General features: G+C 43.3%; 3 protein-coding genes across 3 annotated transcripts; 1 reads left to right on the top strand and 2 right to left on the bottom strand.

Annotated features, from left to right (window-relative positions):
• Window positions 1-28: 28 nt before the first annotated feature.
• Window positions 29-3,159, bottom strand: LOC147041150 (elongation factor 1-alpha). The gene is made up of 8 exons (XM_085900621.1): window positions 2,993-3,159; window positions 2,233-2,387; window positions 1,794-1,973; window positions 1,421-1,717; window positions 1,185-1,335; window positions 856-1,112; window positions 543-777; window positions 29-466 (listed from the first exon to the last, which is right to left on the bottom strand). Exons 2-8 carry the CDS (start codon window positions 2,374-2,376, stop codon window positions 345-347), a joined length of 1,386 nt encoding a protein of 461 aa, XP_085756747.1. The 5' UTR covers window positions 2,377-2,387; window positions 2,993-3,159; the 3' UTR covers window positions 29-344.
• Window positions 3,160-5,509: 2,350 nt separating this feature from the next.
• Window positions 5,510-10,133, bottom strand: LOC147041151 (sialin). The gene is made up of 11 exons (XM_085901031.1): window positions 9,973-10,133; window positions 8,639-8,793; window positions 8,364-8,581; window positions 8,048-8,281; window positions 7,782-7,956; window positions 7,582-7,700; window positions 7,355-7,516; window positions 7,152-7,284; window positions 6,926-7,073; window positions 6,749-6,839; window positions 5,510-6,675 (listed from the first exon to the last, which is right to left on the bottom strand). Exons 2-11 carry the CDS (start codon window positions 8,724-8,726, stop codon window positions 6,502-6,504), a joined length of 1,542 nt encoding a protein of 513 aa, XP_085757157.1. The 5' UTR covers window positions 8,727-8,793; window positions 9,973-10,133; the 3' UTR covers window positions 5,510-6,501.
• Window positions 10,134-10,269: 136 nt separating this feature from the next.
• Window positions 10,270-11,219, top strand: LOC147041152 (c-Myc-binding protein-like). The gene is made up of 5 exons (XM_085901034.1): window positions 10,270-10,435; window positions 10,607-10,682; window positions 10,749-10,797; window positions 10,954-11,068; window positions 11,142-11,219. Exons 1-5 carry the CDS (start codon window positions 10,421-10,423, stop codon window positions 11,178-11,180), a joined length of 294 nt encoding a protein of 97 aa, XP_085757160.1. The 5' UTR covers window positions 10,270-10,420; the 3' UTR covers window positions 11,181-11,219.
• The last annotated feature ends 277 nt before the right edge of the window (window positions 11,220-11,496 follow it).

Consider the following 11,496-nt stretch of genomic DNA (forward strand, 5'->3'; position numbering starts at 1 on the left):
CAGAGCAGAAAAACAAGTTGAAAGGCGGTTTCCATTTTTTCAAAGACATTTTATTAGTTACCAGCAGCTTTAGTTTCCAATCAATTGGTGGCATTTGAACATCCAATGTCTAAACCTTTTCAAAACTTGAACTTAAAGAGGCACCGTCATGTGATTCAGGTGACCAACAAAGCCGCAAAGTTCCTTTTTTTCCTGCGAAAACTTTTGCGATGAGTTTTAATCAGCATAAGCCAGTCCTTGAGCAGAGAGCTGTGCCTCAGAGATGATCCAGGGTGGGGTGAAGAGAGCGGGGAGGCCCGCTGCTGCCGGCAAACGCTCCCCCGCTGGATGTTCTGCACGACCATTCATTTCTTCTTCTGGGCCTTCTCTGCGGCCTTGGTTGTCTTTCCACTCACATCCTTGGTCTCCACGGCCTTGATGACACCGACGGCCACCGTCTGCCTCATGTCACGCACGGCAAAGCGACCTAGGAGAAATGCAGAAGAGTGTTAGAAAAGTTGCGTGCCACGTGCTGTGGGGCGGGTTTTGTTAAGAGCTCTCACCAAGGGGAGGGTAAGAAGAGAAGGGCTCCACCACCATGGGCTTCTGGGGGATCATCTTGACAATAGCAGCATCTCCGGACTTGACAAACTTGGGGTTGTCCTCAAGCTTCTTTCCGGAACGCCTGTCGATCTTCTCGATGAGCTCCTTGAACTTGCATGCAATGTGAGCTGTGTGGCAGTCCAGCACGGGGGCGTAGCCCTCACTGATCTGGCCAGGGTGGTTCAGAATGATGACCTTGGAGAAAGAAAGAAAAAAAGTTAGAACATGTCAACTAGTCATCAACGAGGCAAATTCCAACTAGCAGATGCACACCTGAGCATTGAAGTTATCAGCACCCTTGGGTGGGTCGTTCTTAGTGTCTCCGGCAACGTAACCGCGACGGATCTCCTTAACAGACACGTTCTTGACGTTGAAGCCGACGTTGTCGCCAGGGACAGCCTCGGGCAGAGACTCGTGGTGCATCTCCACAGATTTGACCTCAGTTGTCAGGTTGGTGGGAGCAAAGGTGACGATCATACCGGGCTTCAGAATACCAGTCTCCACACGGCCCACGGGCACTGTTCCGATACCTGAGAAGCCATTAAATTAGCCACTATTCAAGTTTGGCAAAATCTATAAAAATTCAAAATAAAGTTCTTTACCTCCAATTTTGTAGACATCCTGCAGGGGCAGACGAAGGGCCTTGTCGGTGGGGCGTGATGGGGGGAGGATGGCATCCAGAGCCTCCAGCAGGGTGTTTCCGTTGGCATTGCCCTCCTTGCGCTCAACCTTCCAGCCCTTGAACCAGCCCATCTACAGAGAGAACAGAACGCCGGTGTTAAAACTCACACATTCTCATTCCCCCAAAAAACTGAAGCATAACAGCTGATTCACCCACCTTGTCGCTGGTCTCCAACATGTTGTCTCCGTGCCATCCAGAGATGGGGACAAAGGGGACGGTGGAGGGGTTGTATCCGATCTTCTTGATGTAGGTGCTGACTTCCTTCATGATTTCCTCATAACGTTTCTGGCTGTAAGGGGGCTCGGTGGAGTCCATCTTATTGACTCCAACGATGAGCTGCTTCACACCCAGGGTGAAGGCCAGCAGGGCGTGCTCACGGGTCTGTCCGTTCTTGGAGATACCAGCCTCAAACTCACCCACGCCAGCAGCGACGATCAGCACGGCACAATCGGCCTGGGAAATTTAAGCTCAATTACTGAACTTATATAAACAAGTGCCTCAAACTGACTTGTATTGTAATTTAAATCACCTGAGATGTGCCAGTGATCATGTTCTTGATGAAGTCCCTGTGTCCAGGAGCATCAATGATGGTCACGTAGTACTTGCTGGTCTCAAACTTCCACAGAGCAATGTCAATGGTAATACCACGCTCACGCTCAGCTTTCAGCTTGTCCAGCACCCAGGCGTACTTGAAAGAGCCCTTGCCCATCTGGGAATTCACATTTTTTTTTAAAATTTAAAATATATACAAGCAGTATAGTCATAAATCATTTCGCATTGATGAAATTAGCCATAACGTAGTTTCAGCACGACATTTTGCACAGTCATATCAATGATTTAAGCTACAACTGCGCATGCGCAGAACTGGGCACGCCCTTTTGCCGACAGCTCAGCAAGAGCACGCTTGCGCCGCCATTTTGAAAAGTGCCATAACTGCAGTGTTCTTTAAAAAAAAAAAAAACACTTACCTCAGCGGCCTCTTTCTCGAACTTCTCGATGGTTCTCTTGTCGATACCACCGCACTTGTAGATCAAGTGGCCGGTGGAGGTGGACTTGCCGGAGTCGACATGGCCAATGACCACGATGTTAATGTGCGTCTTTTCCTTGCCCATTGTTTTAGTTTCTGAAGAATAAAAAGTCAATATAACGAATGGCGATTAATGAAACTTTGAATGCCTTTAGAGGTAGATCGATTTATTTAAAAACCACACATTTAACTAGAACTTCTTAATCGCGCGTTTAGATGTAGGCCGGACCGCTAGCTAGTAATTAGCACAATGCTAACAGGCCTCGCCTGGGCCCAGGCTGATCACGACACGTGTTCCACATACCACAATTTAATCTGACATTGGAAATAAATCAAAGGTATATTAAACGCCATCTGGTCCATAACTGCAACTGTCGCTGTCTATAAAGCACTACAAGCTCCACGTTCGGAAAGCGCCGCCATTTTAGGGCACTCCCTTTGTCCTTTTAGTATTAAAGTCCGAGCGAACTAATTGTACACCCATCCAGAATCAAAGTAGACAAAAATGTAATGACAATAGATTTAATAGGAGACAATTACTGAAACTGGGGTGTTTTAAAACCCCTAGGCCGCTTTATTACATAACGCGCCACTAAAGCAATAAAAAAACCGTTATGTCGGAGATAATGGTTTTGTCTGGCGACTGCTAGAAAAGCCATCTTCAAATATGCTGCCTGAGGGCACAAATAAGCGCCTCTTACCGGTGTTTCTGGGTTGTCGCGGCCAAAGCTGCTGCCCCTTACCAGGTAACAGAAAGAGAGCGAGGCGACTTTTGCGTCAGCTTTTATACGACCAAGATGCTTGATTTCCGGTCAACCCCTACCATTTCGCCCGGAGCAAGCAAATCAAATTGCTCCGTGCTCATGTGACGTTACCACGTTACCAGACGTGAGTACCCGGATAATCGACTACTGTATTTCTCGGGTCGAAATATTGTTATGATGTGATGCTGCAAACGCTCGTTATAATGAAGAACAAAAAAAAATCTATATTCTATGACGTGGTTCCATCAATGAACACTGGTTTGAATCGTACATTTCGCCATAAGGAGGACTAAGTGATAAAATCACACCACATTGTACCAAATGAGAGTCTGTACAAACCTTCAAAGATAAACGCAGGATCAAATGTTCAACATTTATTTTCAACCATGCATTTGTATGTCTGGAGCATTTTTCCTCAATTGGAACTGGTCATAGGCCAATTATAGTGCACAACAACCATTATACTCACATTCACAACTTTGTACAATTTATAATGTCTACAACATCATAAATATTCTCCCGTGTATTTGTACTAGGCTTGGGAAGATTCACCGATATGCATCGGAACGCATTGTTTTAAAATTAAATCGTACTGTATCGCAGGTGATGGGAGAATTGTATCGCATCTTATCATTGGCAATTCCATTAATCGTGAATGCATCGAATTGTTGGCAGTGTATCGATATGTGTATCGGATCGCTTTGATAGTGAAGATTCCCATCCCTAATCTGTACTCATCAAGATTGAGGGTGGGCCCCAGCATTTTGTATTTTCAAGTGATGACCTAATTGTGATGAGATTTGCATCAGAAGGGATTTCAAGCTGCTTTCAAGACAGCTCATTTTCCAGTCGTTGACTTGAACGAACGTGTTGATTGCATTAGAGGCGGAGGTACAATGTTTGGATAAGTGGCTCCTTGTCTTTCAAATGTCCCGCTAGGAATTTTGGGACGTGGCAGCGAGGGCCTACGTTTGTGGTATTTGACCCCAGGGCTTTTTGGCAAAGTGTGGGACAAAACCGGTTTGGCTTGTTTTGTTATTTGGTATTTTGCTGTAATTATGCTGCAAACGGCAATGGACTTCGGTATGGTCAACAAGTTGCTACAGTTATTTGGTTTGCAAAATACAGAGGCATAAGAATTACGGGATGTAATAGAGAAAAACAGCAATGATAATTTGTTGGTTTTAAACATAGTGGAGCAAATATTTGAGGCGGGATAGAAATCCAGGTTTGTCATGGTCATCGCATACCCTGAGGCGGAACGTGGCGCAAGGTAAAAATTAGAGTCAACATGCCCAGATGAATCACCTGTATTAATGCTTGTCACAGCAACAGACATGAGTAGCAGCTACTGACTAAGAGAGAGCGGCTGGAATTTCTTCCATCATCCAAAATACATACACTTGAAATTCTATTGTTTTCTCCATCTCATATTTTTTGGTTTTTCCTGAGAAGCCAGTGTGATGTACTTTTGACACAGTTTCTCATTCAATAACATGAGATTGCGTCCAAAACTTGGATTTCAAGACTAGTTTCGGTGTGATGCTTATACATGGAGGCCATCCTAAGTGGTATTCAAATGGTGCCTGGGACAATGAGATGTATTTGCAACATTTCCTAACGCTCGCAGAAATTGGCCACTCGTTCCCCCGCTTGCATACATCCAGGTGTGAGAGAGCTGACGACAAGCGGAAAACTATTTCAGAGGCGTGTCGATATCTTTTTGTGACTAACCGCTCCCCTTGAGGCCTAGTTTTTTTTGGGGGGGGTCAGAAATATGCATGTCACTCAACTGACTTGTGGAACAACTCCACATGTGAACTTTCTTGACCTTAAAATCTGAATTGAAAGTGCATCTACTTAATAAGAGCTAAATTAATCAGTGGAGGATGCATGAGTAACTAAAACGTATCTTTACATCCATTGAATTTGATCTTCAGTTATTGATAACATGTTTTAATAAAAATTTATAAAAAGTAACAAAGAATGATATATTTTTTATTTGATTGATAATGTGTATGTTTCTTTTTTATACTGAGTTAACAACATTGTGATATCATACGAAACTTATTTTTTATAAATTCTCTGTACTACCCTGATCAGTATTGCACTAACAGTAACAATGTCCCTTCTTGTAATCTTTTTACATTGTGGGACTAATTAAATGATTGAATATCATAAAACATGACTTAATCTAAAAAATAAAATAAAAAAACTGAAATAAAGCCAATTGTGAGTTTATAAAGACATTAAATTGGAACTTTCAACTATTGTTTAAAGTAAAAATCAAGCTGGATGATTAAAATAAGTAAAGTAAGTACTTAAAGTAAAACAAATGCTATTAAGCATCACTTTATGTGAAAAATAACCTCAGTTATTGAAAGTCTGTCTCTGTAAAATGTTTGCTCTGGCTATATATTCTTTTGATGTAAGACAGATTTGCCCTGTAATGTGTTTTTATTTTTTGTGTGTGTGCTTTGGTTTGTTTGTTTTGTGTCTTTTGGTATTGAGGATGTCTTATTTTATTTTTGTGGGCTTGTAGTTGATGGTGTTATATTTAATTTGTTTGACTAAAAGGTTGAATGGAAAAAAACAAAAACAAAACTTTACGTGAACAGAATCGGAAGGTTTAGTGAAAGACACCACTGTGACGTAGAAGTACTTCCGGGTTGACGGTCAGCCACCGGCTGATGCAAACAACGGCAACTGTGAGGCAACAATTCCCCAAATTATCAACGCACAAAAACTCACACGAAACTTTCACGTCAATGAATAAATTTAACATCTAAATTAAAATTCAGTAATTAATTTGTATTAGTGAACACCGAACACATTACTGGTGTATTAGTGAACACCAGTAAGAGGTGCGAACACTATTACTTTTTGTTTACTGTACTTCTGTTGCCTCAACTTATTCTATGAATTACATCAAAAATAAAATACTTGAGGCCTTAAAACACAAGTAAAGTTTAATACATGTAATTTAGTGTTTGTAATTTAGCTATTAAGTTAAATCTAAAACCAGTCGTCACTAATGGGTTCGGCTTTTCTGGCGCCACCTGCTGGCCATAAATACATAAATACAAGTATTCAGAGATTCCAGTTGTTTATCTTCATTTTAAAATTCTTTCCATTAAAGACCTTTTTGTGCAACATGCTACAAATACAGAGTCCAATTGTTTATCGGAATATAAATTATTTCCATTAAAGACCTTTTTGTGTTGACAACGTACAAATACAGTACAGTACATACGTTTTATAATACTTTCATAAAAATACATTCCCATAAAACCATATGTTTAAAAAAATATAAGGCTTGTGGTGGGTCTTTTCCTTTTGGTATGTAAAACGTGCTTAATTTGGTCACAACCATTTCAAAAATGGAATTACCTTTAAGTGTGATCCTAAATGGAACCGCTGCTATTTAAGTGCGGAATTTTCTCCAATTAAGCAGACACGGACCTTGTGGTCCCCTTCCCCTCGTCCACGTCACTTCCCTCCTCCTCCGGGATGGCCCACGGTTGGACCTCGCCGCTTCCCAACAGCGTGTAGAAGACAGCGGCGCACACATTGACGCCGGCGCAAACCCAGAAGACTTTCCTCCAGCCTTCAATGGTGTGCTGAGCGGTGAAAATGTCAGAATTATGTCACCATGATCGTGTAACCAAGAAGGGAGCAGAGAGGTTCTCTTACATCATGAGTAAAGTATCCTGTCACGATGGGGGCGATGACTCCGGGGATGGTCCCGAACGTGTTGGTGATTCCCAGGAGAAATCCAGCGTATCTGCCGGGGAGGAATGCATTTTGAATGAAATGCTGTATTTATCGTATTATAAAAAGCGAATAAAATGACTCAGATTGCGTCGTCACCTCGGGGCGATGTCGATCTGGTTCATGAAGACCCCGGCCCCGCTGCTGCCGCCGGTGGCCGACGTGAGCGTGAAGAAGGCGATGGTGAGCGCGTGGCTGCAGCCCGAGTAGGCCACTCCTAGAAGGAAGGCGGCAGGAAACAGCATGCCTGCAGAGTAGGAAGGCATTCAAATAATAGATGCTCTTATGTTTTTTGCAGGGCCCACTTTCTGTCGAGGGGGCTTGCCTGTGAGCGTGAAGAGTTTGCGTACGGTAGTGACGCTAAAGACTTTCCTCTCGATGAGCCAGTCGGCCAAGAAGCCTGCTAATGTGGCGCACAGCCACGCCCCCAGGTAGGGCAGAGCCGAAACAAAGCCGTTCTGCAGACGTGAGCAGAAGAATTGCAGGTAAGTCATTGGCCACTAACCGGGTCATTAACAAGCCACCCACCGACTTGAGGTCAAAGTGCAGGATGTTGCTCAAGTAGGTGGGCAGGGAGGTGAACTGCGTGTAGAAGGACCAATTGGAGCACATCTGTGTGATGATGATGGCCCACAGCGGCACCGATGTCACCATGCTCAGCACGGGAACGGACCAGCCGTGACTGCTACCCTGAACGTGCGCACGTGTCGGTTGACTTTCCCAAAAGTACCCCTTCCCTCCCATCTGACATTTACCTGATGTCTGATGGAGGTGATGATGTAATCTCGCTCCTCTTTGCTGATTCGCCGATGGGTGCGGGGGTCGTCCGACACGAGGAGGAACCAAAGGAGAGCCCAGAGGCAACCGGTGCCCCCTGAGGGATAAAAGAAAGATTTAAGTGACGATCACTGACTCGCAGGACCGGCGCTTCTATGTGTGTGTGCGTGTACTTCACCACAGATGTAGAAGACGGCGGGCCAGCCCAGTGCTTGGCAGATGTACCCAGTGAGCGGCATAGCCAGAAAGGCGCCAAAGTTGGCGCCGTTCCCCGACATCGACAACAGGCGAGAGCGTTCCAGGGGTGGCGCCCAATGGGCCCACATGGACATCATGGCCGGGAACGTCACACCCTGTGACCACACGTAATCCAGAGCAAATAAAGTCAAGTCTGGCTTTTTTTTCCCTTTTTAGCATGCCACTTTTATGTCAAACCAAACTGACCTCGCCCACTCCCTCCAGCGCTCGCAGGGCAAAGAGCCAGTAGGGTCCCCATTTGGCGGCCAGAGGCGTGAGGAGCGTGAGGGCGGCCGTGCCCAGCACCCCCAAACCCAGGAAGATCTTCCCGCCGTAGCGCCCCGACAGGTAGCCCCCCAGGATTTGCGTGCACAGATAGCCGAAGAAGAAGGCCCCTAGCAGCCAGCCCTGAGTCTCCGTGTCCCACGGGTACTGCGGCGTCTGAATGCACACGACAGAGAGGAGCGATTTACACTTTGGCGACTGGATCCCAAAAATCCACAATCACGGTTTTCGGTCGTACCCCTTCGGGCTGCTCAAAGGTCTGACTGGTGTTGTCCCAGCTGCTGGGGAGCGGACACGTGTGCACCGTGGAGCCGTTGAGTCCCGGGACCGGCTGGCTGATGTTCACCATGGCAACCATGGCCACGCTGAGGTTGACGCGCAAGCCGTAGACCACGGCGATGCCCAGGAACATCAGGACGGCCAGGTTCAAGCGTGCCGAGCAGCATAGCGGGGGAGCTGTGAGAGGAGCACATTTAGAGCGTGTTCTCATCCTATGAAAAAAAAAATACCCACTTGTAACTTCGCGGAGGAGCGGCTCATTGTCTTCGCTCTGGTCTGACGGCGCGGCGTTGATGGAGTAGCTGCCGTTTGGATGCGCCATCGAGGCCAGCTGAGCACGAAGGCGCGGAGAAGAATGGAATCATTGAGCCATGATCGGCCTGTGTGCGCTGAAACAAGGAGGGGAAAAAAACAGACAACACATTTGAAGCGTCAGCAAAAGAATGCGAGGTGAACACATGACTGGGAAAGCATGCGAACAAATTAGAATTCAAAACTCCAGCAACTATGTTTCGGATTGTACCTTTGTTTGGCTAAATGGAAATGAAGAAACAAACCGGGAGAAGTTGTTGGAGATAGCAGATGTTCTTCTGTCATATCAGGTTTCATTTGAAGACAAAAATGCCAACGGCACATTTTTTACTGAGCTTTGAAGACGTAAATAGTTTTTAAATAGTATGTCCCAGCATGTCGGAACCTGCTCCGACCACATCTGACAAAGATCCTGTTAAGATAAGCTGCAAATTGTCAATTTCTTTTGTGTACAAAGTGAGATAACTCCCATTTGCTCATGGATCTAAGAAGATTAGATATTGTGGTTTGAGAACAGGCACGTGAATTGTCTAGAAGCGTGACAGTTCCCTTTTGGGAAAAATAAATAAAGACAGGTGCAAAGGCACACACTAAAAAGTAATGATCCCCGTGCCCCTCTGGTTCCACCGCCTCTGGTTCCTGTTGTGACTTGCCCAATGATGCATTATTGACCAACACAATCATTTTTTTCAATTAATCACCCAAGTTGAGCGGGACCATGATTGTATAGCATTGCCAGTAATTTTAAAGAGGAAAGAGGATTCGAGATACATTTAAAACAATGTTACTTATCAACTATTATTTTGTGCCTGCTTGAAAGTCAATGAATTTTACTCAGGCAATAAGCCAGCCCAAACCACGAACCTGGGGTCCTTTGAAAATATTTGATAATAATGATGCTTCCGTGGAAATCTCTTTACACTGTTAAATGTATGTAAACTGTTAATTGCAATATTTGTCATTGTTATACGTTTTCAATAAAGCATTTTTAAAAAGTAATAAAAAAGACAATAATAAGTATTTTTATGCTGTTTTGTAAACGATCTAATAAACTCGCCATCGTACCATGACACTGCCTTTTGAATATGATTAATTTAGAACTGCACATTCAACTTATGCTTGAGTTCATTTATGTACGGAAATATGCAACGAGGTTTTTTTATATATATATATATATATTAACCCAGCCATGCCATCGCTAGTACATTACTCAGAACAAAGATATATGGGGGGGGGGGGGAAATACCAACACCTACCTTGGTGTTAGTTGTAACTTTACAGGTGGAAAATAAACATTTAGATGACTCGCCTCTGCTGATCGCTCTGTGAAAACATTTTGACTGCGGTGCTGTTCATGCTCATCTGCACTCTTGAAATCATGGGATCAATGACGTAGTCGACCACTTTGCGGAAGTATAGATCTACAAAATGTCAAGAACGTTAAAATGGCCACCCGGGATCCAGTTGCTTTATAGATCAACTGTGATAATTAACGTTCTCAAAAAAATTACATTTACAGCGTTTTTAAAATTCAATCACCTAATTGTAAAACAGACAGAAGATGTTTATTATGTTTTATTATTTTATTTCAATATTTTATTAAACTACGTAACCGGTACGAGTTGCTATAGCAACGCGTGCATCGCAACCTGAAGCAAATCACCTACTCGTCACATTTTTGCTCGGTTAAATTCGTCTTTCTTCATGGCGCACAAAAAGGTGAGTTCAAGGTCATATAGTTTGTTGCTAATATATTCGTAAAAAAAAAAAAAAAAAAAGGCAGGCAACAACAAACATAGTCCATAGCAACTTCAAAAGTAAAACAAAACACTTTTCTTGCAAAAATGTCCAACAAATATTTATTCAAACCTTTTTCTTCTTGTGTTATAGGACTCAATTATGTCGAAGAGAGTAGAATTTAGAAGGTATCTTGAACAAAATGGGGTGCTTGACGCTTTGACAAACGGTAAGTATGGGCGTCAATGTCATTTCAAAATCATTTAAAAATGTGAAATTAATTCACGTTTTACAGCCATGACAACACTTTACAACGAGGTTGAAAAACCCGACCATGCCATGGAGTATCCTTTATTTCCATTGCATTATCTTCCAAGTGTAACTTAAACAGAAAAAAAAGTACATTGAAAAAAAAAAACAGTATATACATTATCTATCTTTACAAAAGTTATGAGGTGGCAAGTCAAATAAATACGTTTTTTTTCCTGAACCTTGTCTCGTTTTTTGAAGCGTCACATCATCACACAAGAGGCTGAGGCTCTTGCCTCTCAAAAAGCAGAGCTCCAGCAAAAGTGTCAACTTCTCACAGAGGAGAATCAGACACTGAGGAGCAAGGTAAGACTTTTTTTTTTTTTTTTTTTTTTAAACTTTTTCTTTATTTTCCCTTGCCGTAATGTTTATTTTGCAGCTGATGCAGTATGAGCCATCATCTGAAACTGCCGAATAGAAGGGATGCTATTTTTGGAATGTAACAATCAATAAAGATTGGCAAACACTGTTCTGTTTGACTGTTTCAGTTCTTTTCAATTTCACATCTATTTTCAACTAATAATTCGTTTCAGAAGTACTTATCATGAATCTTGACACTTCTATAAAGCTTCTTAGCAACAGAACAAAAAAAAAAGGAAGTCATTTTTGCATTCATGTCCTCTGTTTGACTTCATTGTCGCTGCTTATGTAATGTCTGCTTCAAAGATTATAGATTGGTTTCAGACTTTCCCGGCCCCTCTCTTCAAAGTCCCTCAGGGCCTGAAAGCGGTGCA

Source organism: Syngnathus leptorhynchus, chromosome 20, assembly GCF_054491065.1.
Source record: "Syngnathus leptorhynchus isolate UIUO chromosome 20, UIUO_Slep, whole genome shotgun sequence".
NCBI lineage: Eukaryota > Metazoa > Chordata > Actinopteri > Syngnathiformes > Syngnathidae > Syngnathus > Syngnathus leptorhynchus.